We start from the raw sequence: 17253 nt of genomic DNA on the forward strand, positions 1-17253 counted from the left end.
TTCCAAAATAATGCTTTTATTTGGACAACTGAAACTAGTCACTGCAAATATACATTTGATCATAAAATATGTTCTTATGGATTTGTTTTCCTTATAATACACTTATGCAATTAATATTAATAATTTCAAATAGCTGATTTTCATAAACACATATTGTTAAACATTTGAAAATATTGCTATGATTTATGAATTTAACTGTCAAAATTTTTTCTTGCGTTTGCTAACTTAAATTTTTTGTAATCTGGGGATCATTGATAAAAATACAGATTATGTCAAAAACTTATTACAGGTATTATTTTACAGGGTGAAAAAGGCAGGATGTTTTTGTTTTTTAAATTTTAATTAAAATTTTATTTAAAAATCAAGTTGAATTTTAGCATTTTTCCCGCAATGATTTCGAAAATAATGCCCTGATTTCTTTTTTTAAATTTGTCAAAATTTAAAAAGTTGTCTTTTTAATGATACAAGTTTATTAAAGCCTTGTAAATTTTTCTTGAATTTTTATTACTTATTTTTTGCTTAATTTCCAACAATACCTTTGAAATTCAAACCGTTTTCATTATTTCAACAAAAAGTTAATCACATGATTTTCTTTCATTAGTGGAAACTAAAGGATTCTTTTTATTATCGCTATACTTTACAAGACAAGTAAAAAAGCGAAGTAATAATACTGTAGAAGATCGATGAAACTTATACTTACGTTTTTAATAATGCTATAATGTCTTGGACTGGTCTTCATTAGAAAGTTCATGTACACAATGAATAGAACATGTGTAGGATATTTAAAATAAAATAACCTTAATATCTGTCCATTTGATGGAATCATGGTGATGAAGTTGTATCTAAACGATTTAACTGAAATTAAATATAATTACTATTCCCAGCAAACCAGTTAGTCATCAAAAGCGACTAGTTTTTAATACAAGCTTTAGTTGCATACCAGATATTAATTAATTTTTTAGATTTAAAAATACAAGAAAATATTTAAATCTTGTAACTTTTCAAAAAAATTATAACCTGTAGCATTCAAGTCAATTTTTTTTCTCGAAAGCTTCTAATATTTTTTTAAAAAATGATACAAATTTTGATTAAACACTGAGAGATAAATTAAAAGACTAAGAAATATGATTCAATATTTGTAATACTTTCTGTGATGATTGTTGTCATCCTTATTTTATGAAAACAAGTATCTTTGGTATTTTCATTCAAAAGGAATGATAAAAATTATCTTTAATGTTAATCAATAAAAAAATAACTGTAATTCATTTTCATAATGCCTCATATATTCAAAATATTTGTGAGCAAAATCTATTGAATACTTGAATTCTACTTAAATGGATTTTTTCTGAGCAAATAAAATATTTGCTATCACTGATTAAAATTGCATTGTTTATTTTTCGTCCTATTCAAAATAAATAAATAGGATTAAAGAATGTAATATTGATTACATGGAAAAATGACTATAATGTTATAAAACTAATGCTTTTAATGGCAAATTCTAATGTCAGTGTCAAAGTAAGGGGGGGGGGGAAATCAGTGGCATAAAAAAAATATTTTTTTCATTTCCCAACATCTGCCTTTAAAATCAATGGAATAATATCACCATTAGATTTTCCTCAATGTCTAAGTATGTTAATCACAGAAGAAAGGGGAGAATGGGTATCAAATCATTACATTTAAAAAATAAGTCCTCACATCACTAAACTAATTCTATATAAAAAGTGAACCCAAAATGTTTCTTCAGCCGTGGTGGTATGGGGATAGAATTTAGGACTGGAAAGTACAGGATTCCAGATCCGATTCATCCGATATATAAAGTAACCTGCAGCACATCCCATCCGTCATGGGACAAACTTTGTCCTATTATGGGATGTGCAAATTAAGAGATAATCAGTTATCATATCCTTCATTTGAGAATAATTCCAAGAGGTATTCCTACAGTATTCTTAACAGAGGACATTTTTTTTTAAATATCACCAAAGAATTCATTGCAATATCCCGTTTTGTAATTTTATCTAATTTATATGACTGAAAAACATTTGGTTATTAAAAATAAGGTCATTAATGTATTTTATCTATTATAAAAATATAAGCCTGTCCTGATAAAAAGAATAATATGCCACCATCAGAAGTTGTAGTTAGTTAAAATAACGTGAAACAAAGAATTTAAACAAATAATTCAGTTATAAATTTTTTCATAAAAATTCTGTTGCAGAAATTAAGCTGCGTATGGCTGTAGAATTAATACATATGTTACCGAAAGTGACGAAAATAAGCCGATTACAATAAAATCATATTTATTTTGTTCAGTTTACAAAAGAAACTACAATCATTAAATAAAACAATTCTTATTTACACATTTCTTTAATACACAAATAACAGAACTGAACTTAAGTAGTATTAACTTTATACAGGAGACATTTCCAATGCAATATATTACATCTGAAATACAAATATACACAGGAATTGTTACAATATCACAATCGTTCCTTCTAAGGCCTTCTAAAAACAGAATTATTCAGCATACTATGAAGTATTTTCACTGAAGCAACTAAGTATAGATTGATTATTCTATGAATTGCTTCTTTAAAAAAAATCTCATGCAAGACATACAAATTTAACTTTTATCAAAAAATGGCTTGCATCTAATAAGTAGATTTATTAATATTTTTAGAAACACCATGTTTTATAACGTTCTTTTATGTTAAAAGTAATTTTTTTCTCTTCCGATTACATTTTTAATATATCGTCTTTAACAAAATGACCTTAATAACTTGAAATGTATATAAATCTTTTAAATGGCTGATCAGTTATTAAGTGCAAATTTCATAACATGTATAAATAAATTATTAGGATGTGACATAGAATATTCCAAAGATGTTATGAAACTGTAGAAAAGCATCAAAACGAATGCCAAGTTATTTGAAAATCTGTATACTATGATTAACTTAACTATATAACAGAAATATGTAACATAACAAGATTTGTACATGGCAAGATGACTGATATCTTCAAAACATTTGAAATAATGCCTTATTCTTCAACTACTATAGACATAATAAATGCAAAAAAACATGAATTAAAACCATGCAAGAAACAATATTTGTATTTCCATATGTACAATTTCCTATAAATGTCATAAAAGATGGACAGAATTTTTTAAAAGGTATATCAAATTGCTACATACAGTTTAAAGTAAGCATGGATATTTTTTTTAAAAAGATAAACTTATGACAAAAAAAATTGACATGCATTTTATAAAATTATTAACTAAAGTATATATAATCAAATAACAAGCCAAAGTATAAAAAAGAAGGCATGAAGAGTATCACAGTTGGCTGAAAAAAAAATTCTGAACTGATATGCAGGCCTTAACTGGACAAAATAAGCAAAAATTATTGTACTATGCTAAACATAAAATTCTTTTTTAACAGTTCACACACACAAAAAAAAGTATGAATGGATGGATATTTCAGAATTTCAATGAATAAAATTATAAAACATTTCACATCATAAGTCCAAACTCTAGCGCATATAACTATCTTCTACAATGACTAGAAAATCTGTATTTACCTTTTGCGCATTAATATTAGATACGACTATATTGAACTTATAAACCAAAAATAAGATCAGCTAGAATAATTGGATGAGCACATGAAAATCCTTTTTTACGTACAGATCTCCATATAAAAATGATATGAAACTAACAATTCACCTATCCATTTACTTACATATAGTTGAGTTTCTTTTTTTGGAACAAATTTCCAATAGGGCAGTGTGTAAACTGAAGAGATACTCAAATTTTACTATTCATTTTCATTGTTATGCAAAAATGATTACAAGAATAGGTATAACCAATAAACCAGATTAAAAATTATCATTTAAGTAGAAACAAACTCTTTTGCAAAAGTTAAGATATTTGAACAAAGCAAAATTAGCAATAAAAATGCAATATTATAAATAAATGCAATAATTTATAATAAATGCAAAATTATAATAATAAAATTCAATCTAAAATTAAAAAGAAAAACTCATAATTTAGAATCTTGATTTGTAGATCAGCAATTTGTAATTTAATAGTTTAATAATAATTTAATAGTTTTCAATAGTTTGTAATTTAATCTTTTCTAAGATTAAATTATGTCTAAATTATTTATTTATATCTTAAAAAATTAAGGAGGAGTAAAAGCTGAATTATGAATTGAAGTCATGATTAGAATATACTCTTTCCTTAATTTTCCATTCAGGTTTTTATTGCTTTTTTAAAATTAGAAATCCTGTTAAAATTTTTTTTTATTGTTCAAATATCTTATAACTTTTTTCATTGTACTCAAAATTACTTTTTCTTATAAACAGTGATAAACATCACAACCACCATTAAAAACAACCAATAAATAAAAATGATATATATATTTAATTAATGGAAGCTTAATTCTCAGTATGAATTAACTGCTTCCCAAGATGAATTCAATGGTTAATTTTTTTTCCCCTCCTGATTTAACAGAAAAATAAATCATTTATTAGTTGGAAGGTCAAAGATTGCAACATGTTCTGCACATGATAATATGTAAAGTAACAAATCACTCTCAATGGACAGAAATGAGGATGGATGATAATGATTTTTATACAGTGGCAGTTACAACATGACAAGTAAGGTTACTACATTATTTAACTGCTATTTCTCGGAATATATAAATGAGATTCCTCCATGTTTTCACCAGTATCTCACCATACAAGAAAAATCATTTTTTTTATCTCTAGTTTAAATGCAGTTTTAAACAATAAACACTACCATATGCATATAATATACAAATTAACAAAACTTTCCATATCATTATATACACTAACTCAATTAATTTAAATGATAATTTTCCATTATCTGTCATCAAATTTAAAAATAACCTCAGAAATAATTTTAATAATACTATAATAAATTTGTATTGCACACTGAATAATTTAATCAATATATAAGTTTGAGAAGGGAGAAAAACACACATTTCATTTCAAAATAAAGATGCAGCAATTTAGCTTGCCAATTACAGGATTTCATTAAATTCTTTTTATAATATAAAATTAATAATCAAATTTAATTTATAACTTGCAGTTCATTTCAACACTATATTTTGAGAAACATATACATATCCGTTATAAAAGAATTCACTTTTAAGAAACTTTCATGTCTAAACTGAAAATTTTATAAGTCATGCTCTTTAGATTCCATCCATAATTTTTGAAACAATTTTTAATTTTCATTCCTTATGGTATATCAACAAGTGATATTAGTGACCTTGGAAGATCAATAAATGCAGCAACCCAAGACCACTCCAGGTTCAGTCCTACTAGGCAGATAATAAAAGAAAAATTTTTAAATGAGGTGAAATTCAGCTCTCAATTCCTTTGGTGAGCGAGGTTTCCAGAACAATATTAAAGTCAGAGAGTGACTCCAGGATTTGTACAAGGAAGGTGACAAGGTTGGGATCACGCAAGAAGGATTGCTCCTCATACATGCTGGACGTAACAGATGTGGAAGCAATGTGCAGGAGCATCCGGTGTAGGAGATGGTCTCTGAAATATTGAAAAATATATTAATTAAAAAGTGGCATTCTGAAAATATGATGAAAACATTATGAATAGAACAACATTTTACCAGACATTAACAGCTTTAATACCAGCGTCCCATGCATATAAACAAAAGGCTCTTGAAAAGTACATACAAAAGTAGATTTAAAGGGACTCTTGTGTGTTCTTATTGATTGCTTTGGTTTTTTCATTAGGAAAATGCATTCAGTTTACTATTGCAAAGTTGAAAGTGAAATATTTCTGGGTATGTTTTGATACAAATGCAGGAATTATTATTATTATTATTATTTTTAGCTATGGATAGGAGACCATGTTACCTCCCGAGATTAGTGAAATGATTGGGATTTCAGTAATAACAGCAAATAATAAGGTGCATTTTCTTCAGGCACAGTGGAATGTAATTATAATATGCCATTACATACTTGCATTGAGTTGGTCTTCAGAAATAAAACACAAACAAAGTTAAAATTTTCAGAGAGAGAGCTCGTGAGACTGGGATTGTTTAAATTGGAATTTCATTTGCTAAATTATAATTGCTTAGTCACCTTTTTTCAAATTTCATATGGATAGTATTTGTTACTTAATTTCCATGCATACAGCATTTGTTTCCGTGGGTATAGTTAAAATTTGTGCATTTTGCTTGTTTAATTTATTTCTATTAATGTTATATACTTTATATTAAAACATATTAAGTAGTAATATATTATAAACATTGCTTGTGAAATTGAAATCAAGATATTAAAATGTTGATTCTATACGAATGTTTTCGGAAAATTAGCTTTAACTGCGAAAAATGTTTGGTCCTGAAGGGATTAAGGCATATTAATTTCGATGTAAAAAAATACGCTTAAAAAAAGAAATTTTCCATTTAACATAAGCAGATTTATTCAGATCATCTGTATTACAAAAATGGAGAGTATGGTCATTTAAGAAGAGCAAATAAATATTTGCTATAGACTAATGAGCTTAACATATAAACAATTAGTAACTAAAAATATTAAGACAAAGGTAGTACCTGGCGGCAAAACAAATAAATAGTTGGAATTTGCCATCCTTCCCCACTGAGCAGGAAGCATTGTCAATCTTTTCTACAAGACTACAGTAAGAGCGCATTACTAACACATGTTCCAGGGATTGCCTTGGCACTGGACTGCTGGCACCCTCATCCTCTTGCAGGAGGGCTTCAAAGTGGGCCCCAACTTTAACTGCAGAAATATCTTACTTATTAGATATTTAAAAGTAATTGTTACTAAAGAAGACATATGCATAACTGATATTTGAAAAAAATATATAGAGATAAATCACATATATAAGATAAGCACAACATTTCATTCGGATTATAAAAGATTAAGAATAAAATAACCATTGTAAATATGTAAATAAGATGATGTAAACAATATAAACTAGTATAGCTAATATATGATGAGGATGGATACTTTTCTGATATTCCTCTTTTTGATTTATTCTTTAGGAAAGTTACATAGAAAAAAAAGAGTGCACACCAGTTTGAGATATCAAAACATAAAAAGGTATGATACTAAATGCTGTATCTAGAGTTCCTTAACAAATACGAGATAAGATATGATGAGAATTGAAATATGTCATGATATTCTCCAAGCAACAAAATGGGAGAACATACGAAAATTTATTACAATAATTGGTCCATAATGGTATTTATCATTAACAAAAATAAACTTACGTATATGCAGAAGTTTGTGCAATAAGTTTTTGCAATCAGGGAAAAACTTAATGCTTACTCAGTGCATGTTTTGAAATATGTGCACTTAAGTATATTTCACTGATTTTGAAATCAGTGAAAAAAAAAACAAGCCGTTTGTGCAGCAGTAAATAATAACACTACTAATAAAACAATGAATTATCTGCAATTTTGCCTAAGAAGCAGTGACAAACTTCTTTAAATGTAAATATAATAATGACCATTAACCCCCTCACAAACCAGCAAATTTTTGTCATATACTGCAAAATTATCCAATCTGAGCAAGGGGGGAAAAAATCTTTTTGTGAGTGTATTTAATGCAATTACAATATCACAAAAATATATTTATGCACATCATCTTAAAGCTGACCAAAAAAAGTTAATTTTTCAATTTTTTATACAATGCTACAAAGGAAATCTAAATCCTAATTTTACCTATTCCATAATGTCTATTTTTAAAACAGCAAACTTTTATGACTCACTGTATTTAATTTCCACTTTTTTTTTTTAATTAGATTTTAGAAAACTTATGGTTAGTATCAGGAGATAGTTTAAATTAATTACCAAATATGAGTGAAATTCTAATGAAAAAGCAAGAACTACTAATTTAGAATAAAAATATAAATAATTTCTATTTTTAAAAAACAATCTTACAGCTTCAAATCATTAGAGACTACCTACACAAGCTTCACAAACTGAATTTAAATTTAATTGCATTAGAACTTCTTGTTTCTTAGATATTTTCAAACTGAAGTAGAAAATATTATAAATTTCTGTTAACAACATATCAAAGAAGTTAACATATATACAACAGAACCTATATTCCTCTTAATTAGCAATTGCAAAGTTTTCTATTTAATGAAATTTTCTACAGAAGTTTGATTTTGAATTATATAATAATATACAACAAAGATTGTTATTTATTCTCAGTTCAATTTTTAAAATTTAATTGAGTAAAATTATAAAAACTTCAATTTTATAACCTTTTACAAATTTCTATATAATGAATTTTTTCATCGAAGATTTTAAGCAGAACAATCAAATTGCATTAACTCGTTAACTAGGTAAATAAATTATTTTCAATTTGTTTCACATGAAATATTCATCAGAGGTATTTTTATTTATATTTATAAAATTAAATTATTATAATTTTTTTTAAATATTCATCATGCAGGTTCAAGATTCAACCATATACAATTTTAGAAAATAATAGGAGAAATAAAGAGATTGTTATGAGCTCATAAAAGTTTTTGTGGCATTTATTCTTCACCTGTTCTAGAATTTGAGATATGATTATTTTGGTATTCAAAGAAAATTATTAATAAAAAATTAAAATGTTCAAAATGTAACAATATATTATTAAATATTGTACAATGGACATGAACCAATTTCTAAACTACATTGAAATATTACATGAATTTACAAATCAGAAATGTACTAAAGTTTCAGTTCAGCAAACAAAAAAAACTTTTTCAAGCCATCATACTATAGAAATTCTTATGAAATGGAGGGAAGAGAAGATTGTAATTTTTGACAGAATTTCATTTCTTTGTTATTCCCTAGAAAGCCATTTCTGATATTTTCTATTACTTTAATTTTATTAATTTAATATCTTATAATATACAGAAAGCAATTCATTCTTATAATGTTTAATGCATCATCTATTTATATAAAATATGTTTTATCTTTTATTAAATAGTAGAGTATAAATTACAAGCAAAAAAAAAAAATTTAACATTTTTAGCTGATTTTTTTTAACATTTTTCCAAAGGTAATCTTTACCAATAAAATGTTTGAATGATGTTTTAATTTTTACAGAATAAAATCACTCAGTCTATTTTAAATTCATTTTATTTCATTAATAATCCATTTATGTAATAAACAAAATATGTCCTTATTCCTTTAAATGCTACTTTACAATTTTTTTAACATGAGAGATTAGTTAATATTTGGCATCTTTCTTTTAAAAGCAACTAGAGCAATTATCAAAAAATCCAATAAAGCCATCTATGCACTTATCTGAATTCTAATTAATAATAGATAATTAAATGAGTTTCATTTAGTAACATTTCAAAATGTATTTCATTAATCTTAAGAGTTTCATTAACGTCAACAGGATTAATTCATTAATTCTAGTTTTATAAAATATTCAGCTTTCTCTATTTTTAATTTCTTAAATTCATGAAAGAGCATGGAGAAATTATAAAAAAATTATATGATATACTTAATATATTAATTAAACAAAATAATATGAGTGATATAAAAAAAATTCTTAAATTTTGAACTACAGGAAAATTAAAAATAAATAAATATCTGCTGTTGCAATTTTGCAATAACATTTTTTTTTCCCTCACAAGCAAAAACTTAGCAACTTTAATATGGAAAAAAAATGCTTAACTTACCAAAAAAATCCCATAAATACACATGCCTAAAAAAACGTTTCGCTTTGAAACCATACAGGAAGACTTGTTCTAAGCAGTAGACTAAACCAAGTTCTCCACAAAGCAATATAGTCAAACTACCCCTCTGAAAGTAAATGTGAAATATATATATATGCAAAACAACTGAAGGAAATTTTATTTATTTATTAAATAATTTAATTCTAAAAATACTTGCTTATAAAAAAAAATCCTTTCTAAGTTTTTAGTTATTTCATTAATTACATTACATTTTAGAAATAAAAGGAAAATTTCAAATAAAATTTTGCAACAAAAATACCATTAAAAGACTATCTATTTAATATAATAATTGTTCATTTAAATTTTAAACAAAATTATCATTGATAAAATATAAAACATTTGGTTTTATTCAGATCATAAAATTAATTTCAGTTTGGCATATTTTTAGTATAAAGTTGTAGCTTTCAAAATTTTGATTTTTACATAAAGAAAGTATTTTCACTATAAAGTAAAGAAGAAACAACATTTATACATATTTGTTTTCATAAAACGCTTCTAAACCTAGCAGTCATGATATATTATATATCACTTTGACCAACCATTTTTTTAAACTAAGACACCTACCTCCTTTACATCAAAAATACATCACTTTGATTCTTTTAAACAATAGCTATATTAAAATTTTATTTTCAAAATGAGCAATCAATCAAGTTTTTTTTTTCTAAGTCAGAAAGAAATTAACATTATAAGGAATGGCATGAAAGTTTTAAAAAAGTAAAAATATCCTACTTCTTTCTCTGGCTTGTAATAATATTTTACAATATTATTAACTGCATCCCCAAGCATCTGCTGAATTTCAGGGATTGTTAATTCTAAAAAAAAAAATGTAATCAAACCATTTTAAGTCATGAAATAATATTTTAAATATGTAAAATTAAAGCAATTCAAAACATACTCGGTTCACTTGGCCTTCGAGGAACACTGGGAGATCGGCATCTTGGAGGTGTACGGCATGTTTCCATCAACTCTGAATTAAAACATCATAACATTATTGTTGGAAATTCAAATTTTTACTTAATATATAAAATCTAATATTTACATATTAATCAGATAAAATGACTTCAATCTTAATCAAAATATTAACTATACTGAGATAAAATGTATAATATTTTCTAAATTGTTTTTCTTTTTAAGTAGCTTTACAATCAATGTAACATTAGTCAACACCTTTTGTTTATTATCTTGAATTCCCTTTAAAATAAATGCAGTTAGTTAACTGTTCACACAGTAATCAAACAAACACTATTCCTTTTAATAATATTCTTCAAATTCTCACTCCCTTTTTTCATTCTAATGAAAGTTTTGAAAGCTATATTTAAATACCAGGAAAAGAACAAAATAGAACATATGTACTTAAATAAAAATAATGAAATGTATTTAATCAGTAGACACTTGAAAATGAGAAAAAGGATGTTGACTGCGTTTGCAGCTGTTCTCTTGATATGAAGATGTACCATGACCAGATGTGGTTGGTGAAGCACTGTGAAAGTAAGTGAAGGCATTTTATTATTGTTCCCAACATTTCCTATTAATAACTGTGACTTGATGTAAGACTTCAAATCAATTGTGGGATAAATTCTGACCAGATACATGCTCAGCAAGAACACAATCATTAAACTTTCTTTACATTAAAATCTCTGAATATGATGAATTTATACTTGGGAGCTGTAAATAACACCCTTATATTTTATGTAAATAAAAATTTACTTTATATTCAATAGATGATTGACCACAATTCCCATATTACTTGAGAACATTAAAATATACCAATGAACAAAAATTGAGTACAAAAAGATAGTCATCAACTCAGTTTCAGATTGAAGCTAAACACATGAAGGATGGATAAGTTAATAAATTAGCATGGAAAATATTATATGCACAGATATATATTAATAAAAATATCATTCTGGTGATTAAAATTCTAATATAATCGACAAAAAGATAATCTGATTACATGTTTGTTTAAATTAATATTGAATTACCTTCTGTATCATAATCACGTGGGATCATTTCTCCAACTAATAAACGCTCAGTACTTCCATCATCAACACCTCTTCCTAGCCACCTACCACATGGAAACCTGAGAAATTATAAAATCTTATTAAATGATCTTAACTATTTGGTAATGACAAATAGATATTAGTATGTATGGAAATAAATTCCTTTAAAAAATACATTTTATAAACCTCATAAATGAATTATTTAATTGAAAAGAAGAGCATGAAATTCCCTTTACCTTTTTGTTGCAAATTCAAAATTAGATATGATCTTAGTTTCTATATATTGCCTGTTTATGGAAGATTAAATTCTTAAGAATTCATTAAAACTGTCATTAAACTCAGCTAGTTCGTATTAGTAAGATCATAAAATTTGACAAGAATTAAAATGGTAAGAGAAAAATCTCATTTTATAGCTTACAACTGATTCATAATAAAATTTATTCTCAGTATGACAAAACTTAAGGACATTGGAATTCCTCGAAATACTGATAAAAAAAGATATATAATTAAATGTAGGTAATGAGGCATTAAATTTGACCATTCTAAGTATTTTTAATCAAGTAAATAAAAAGACAAAAAAAAAAAAAAAAAAAAAAAAATTCAATATATAACTAAATCATTAAAACTTTCAAAATTTAATTTAAAATACATTTGTATACAAAATAACCATCATTCAAAAGAATGAGAAAGAATAATAATCTTACTTATAAGTATGACCAGAAATTTCATTCCTCACAAGTATATGTTCAACCATCCATTTAGGAGAAATCCCTGTATTATCATGTCCAATTCTTAGAGTTGTAAGTATACCTAAATTTTTGTGCTATAGGATATACACCAAATATGTAATTTCTTACATGGAATAAATATTTTAGTGAAGATTTTAAATATAATAGGCAGATATAAACCACATAAAACAATAGCCAAATTAAAACAGATACTAAAATATTTCAATGGCAATATCATAATATTTAAAATGACATAAACCTTTATAAAAATATTTAATATCTTTTAAGAATAAAATTGATTTATACTAGAAGCAAAAGATGAATACCTGAAAAACAATTTCTAGCATTTGCCTTGGCAAAGGAATAAGTTTTGTTTCTCCTAGTGTTCCTGCTACTATAATCCATGCATTAGCTGATGTGGTAGAAGCACTCAACTTTCGACTGGGAAACACAACAACACGATATGGAATGACTGAAAAAGTTAAAAATATTTATATATAATAAATAAAATGTAATAACAAATTTAATTTGTTGCATTTTAAATTCATTTTAACAGATCAACTGCATAAGTCCCTTAAGCCACCCTTTTTAAAACCAAGCGGTGAAGCATATACACATTGAACACAATACAAACAGTTAAACAGTAAATTTTGCAATATATATATATATAATAAAGCAGATAAGATTTTATTTTTTAGGTAAAAAATTATACATTGACTGCACAAAAATGAAGATTTGGATCAAAATGTATGCATCAATCAACTTAATTGGTTAGAAGATTAACTAACTGATAAGAAGGATTGTTAGATTTTTCTTGCATCATACTTAGACCATTTTATGCAACCTTTGGTGAATGATTTCGATCCCATTAAGTTCTTACCATCACTGAAAAAAAATTATGCTTCCGATAAAATGAATTAATTCTTAGAAGGATAAAAGTTCTAAATTAAATCCATGAATGTTACTGCTAAATGATAGCCATATCAAGCAACTAAATATTGTTAAATGACATTTACATCAAACTGATATAAATAAATTGAAATTAATTTTCCAGATTGAAAGTCCTAATCAATTTGATTACTATGCTTTCAAAATATTTAAAATTAAATTGTGAAGAAAAAATTTTCAACTTGAATTAATAAAGGCAATAACTGGAAGAAAATACTCGGCCCCAATTGGACTATAGTTTCAGATATTTAAGGGGGGGGGGGGCAGCATTTACCAGCATTACTATTTCAAGTTGAATTAAACTGTAACAACAAATATTTAATTGTTAGAAACGTTAGGTCCTATTGTAAATATTCCTAATTTAATCTTAATTTTAAAAGATAACAGCATCAAGTTTTTACTACTTGAAACATACATCAACTTAACAGTAACCATAGGAGCACTTCAAAAACTTCTGAAGCTTTAACGAAGCTGAAACTTCTGAAACTTTCTTCAGCACTTCTGAAAAGCTTTACAAGGAGAAAAATTCAGGGGCAAGTCTATAGTTATTTGGCAGAGACAACTATATCAAAGGCAATCAACATCAACGAACGAAATATCAAGAGACATTTTGGATAAAATTCAACAAACTTTCCACTTTAAAAGGCCTTTCCAATTAATATCAACAGATCTCAGAGACAAGCTTGCCACAATTTTATAATATACCAAATGTACTTGAAACAAGATTATATATATATAAAATCACCATTAAGAATTTAAAAGTTAACAATGGATGATTATTATCAAGAATAACTTTAATGGATACACTTAGATAGAGGATAGTAAACAAAAATATTTATTATCCTGAAATAATAAAAAATACTTTAATAGTTAACACTTTTAAAATTGTATGAATTTAATAATGCTAAAAATATATTAAATAAATATTCATTACCAGTATTCATCCTGGAGAAATTGAATGAGATGGCAAACAGAATACAGTTTCACACGTATACACAAATACAGAGACAGATCATTTAACCATATCTGCTACTTGTAGATTAAACAAATTGATGGGGAGAGTGAAAAACAATTAAAAACTCAGAAACTGATTAAGAGCCTTTTTTTTTTGTTATTGTTAAAATGTAGATTGAATAAAAACATAGTTTTAAGAAAATTATAAATATAACACAACTAATAACAAAAATTTGCTTAGTAAAATATTAGATATAAAACGAGATTTATGCAATTTGTCTATCTGCACAAAAATTTGAATGATATATGAAACTTACTTGTAGAAGTAAATGTATTGGTAAAACAAAAATAATCAACAGCATTCAATGTCAACAAATGGTAAAGAAATTGTTCCTTTTCATCCTCACATCGGAGAAAGGCATATCTTTTATATGAACTTCTGTAAATTTAAAATAATTAAAATCAGAAATAGGCAAAAGAACATTTGGTAATCTTTTCCAAATTTTTATTAGAAAGTAGTATACACTTACCTAAGTAAATCCTGATTTGACAATAATTTTTGCAAGTGTTTATGTAAAAGTTTTTTTTCTAGTGCTAATCGAACCCATGCTCTGGCATAACCAATGTCTGTTTTTATTTCTGTCATTGCCTGGACATTTCTGAAAAAGAAATAACATATTAAGACAAATAAAACTTTGAACGAATATCAAAATATATTATATTAAAATTTCAATAATACTGTATTTAACCTTCAAATTTAGACTGTAAGATTGGCATTCAGATTTTGTGAACAAAATTTCAATACAAATATAGCAAGTATTAATAACTTATTGAGAAAATTGGTTATCAATGGTTTTTAAAAATCATCTGGTTCAATTTATATTCTAATTTTAGGTAAATGCATTTTAAAAAAAGGGGTAAAGATTTTAGTTGATAAAGAATTTTATATAACATAATATTATGTGTGAAAATAATAGAAATATTGTACATGAAAGAATTTTAATTTTGTGTCAAGTACATCGATTAATAAAATAATGAAAATACACAACATTAATATGTTTATTTATTTGGAACTAAGCATTTATCAATGGAATTTCTTCTGTCAGTAATGTAAACTAAGAAGTAATCCATCCATTAAAGAATTTTTTTTTTAATATTTGCACACAATTACCTAAATTTACATCTAAATATTTGTTTGCTTGCTTAAATAACCATTAAAAACGGATCAACTTCAAACTTTTATTTCTATTATAAACTACTTACTGATCTTGCAAATCTTAAAGCAATTTATTAATAAAGCAGTGTTTGAAGTGCCAGTAACAGAATAGTAACATTTCCTAACAAAATAACAATTACGAACATAAGGATAGACAAAATAAGGATTTCTTTCAGGCTTATTATATTTTATTTACTTCTGTTAACTCAATATTTGTTATTATTCAATGGTTAGAAAATTTAAACTGCCTTCAGTATTTTGAAACTTGTGAATATGTTATAATGTTATTTTCTATCATACTTCCAAATGACTAGTGACAAATACACTTCTTTATATATCTACTAGCTCTGAAACCTTTAAATATTTATAACAAAATATAATTTGTTCATAATAATATTCAGGAATTTTGAATGATGCACAAATAACTTTTTTTGTTTAGTTTATTTCAAAGAAATAAAAGGATTTAATTTCAACAAAATGGATTTTGTCATGCATAATCAATCATATGACTCAATTTAAATAAGAAAATATGAAGGACATATTCAAATTAATGATCATTATTACATATTTCAAGATTATTTCATGACAAAAATTATTACTCATAACAAGATGATCCTGAATTTTTGCAAGCTTAATAATACTCGGGTTTGGAATCAACAAGCAATCAACATATGCAACACTATCCTTTCAAAGGGGGGGGGGGTCTATCTACAAGAGACATCACAATATTTCTCTTTCTCTAACAAAAGCATGAAAAAGAATATCAAAGTTCATTTATTTTCTTTGATGAGTAAATTTTTATGTTTATGCTAATTTTAACTTTAAGTTAGAATATTTTTTTAAACTTTAAATTCCTAAAAGACTATACTCCAGTTAAATTCAAAAAATATTTCAAAACAACAAAATTTTAAAAAAAGATGATTTATATAATTTAATATTTCAAAGAAAAGAAAACAATAAATATTTAATTTAGCGAAATAATAAAAGAAAATTTTTAAAATTATTGGAAATGTATATTTCTATAATGATCAATGATTACAAACAACACAAAGAAATAAGAATAAAACTGAATTTGTTATTATATATATCTATTGTGTATATTATAATTTCTTAAAAATTCTTGCCAATATATAGTTATCTCAAATTGGAATAATGGTTGACTAACAAAAAAGACAAATATTTCATAGCTCACAAAAAAAAAAAAAAAAAATCACAAAAGTCACTAATTAATTATACTAACACCTGAGAAAGACACATAGCTGCAATATCGAAACAGATTTCATGTATAAATTCTAACATAAAGATGATTCTGTTCATAATATCTAATCTATCTGCAGTTCATGACTGAACCAATACTTTCCCCTTATTCACTTTTTAACCTTTACGTTGAAAGCTTAGATATTTTCAGCAATCCTTCATAAAATCTCAAATCTTTTAATTTTTCATTTAGTGTTAACCATTTGTTACTGAAATTTCTAAAAAACTATATTTAGTATCATGATATGTATTACTGAACATGATCAGTAGACCAGAATTTATAGTTTGTAAATGATTAAAGATAACACATTCTTAAAAAAAAAAAAAAAATAAATAAACCATATACATATCCAAACAAATATTTATGTTAAAAAGTTTATAATTATGTACATAC

At 25.4% G+C, this 17253-nt stretch overlaps 1 protein-coding gene across 6 annotated transcripts in view; it reads right to left on the reverse strand.

Moving 5' to 3' along the window:
• Nucleotides 1-2307: 2307 nt before the first annotated feature.
• The window catches only part of LOC129983849 (DENN domain-containing protein 5A-like), a 38985-nt gene continuing 24039 nt past the window's right edge, over nucleotides 2308-17253 (reverse strand). For all 6 annotated transcript variants that reach the window (XM_056093514.1, XM_056093510.1, XM_056093513.1 and 3 more), the window contains 10 exons: nucleotides 14917-15045; nucleotides 14704-14825; nucleotides 12811-12956; nucleotides 12461-12579; nucleotides 11739-11836; nucleotides 10652-10723; nucleotides 10486-10568; nucleotides 9700-9823; nucleotides 6596-6785; nucleotides 2308-5565 (listed from right to left, as the gene is read on the reverse strand). In XM_056093514.1, coding sequence (XP_055949489.1) covers nucleotides 5382-5565; nucleotides 6596-6785; nucleotides 9700-9823; nucleotides 10486-10568; nucleotides 10652-10723; nucleotides 11739-11836; nucleotides 12461-12579; nucleotides 12811-12956; nucleotides 14704-14825; nucleotides 14917-15045 — 1267 coding nt within the window. In that variant the 3' untranslated portion in view covers nucleotides 2308-5381. The remainder of the gene's footprint in view (nucleotides 5566-6595; nucleotides 6786-9699; nucleotides 9824-10485; nucleotides 10569-10651; nucleotides 10724-11738; nucleotides 11837-12460; nucleotides 12580-12810; nucleotides 12957-14703; nucleotides 14826-14916; nucleotides 15046-17253) is intronic.

This window comes from Argiope bruennichi, chromosome 9 (assembly GCF_947563725.1).
Source record: "Argiope bruennichi chromosome 9, qqArgBrue1.1, whole genome shotgun sequence".
NCBI classification, from domain to species: Eukaryota; Metazoa; Arthropoda; class Arachnida; order Araneae; family Araneidae; genus Argiope; species Argiope bruennichi.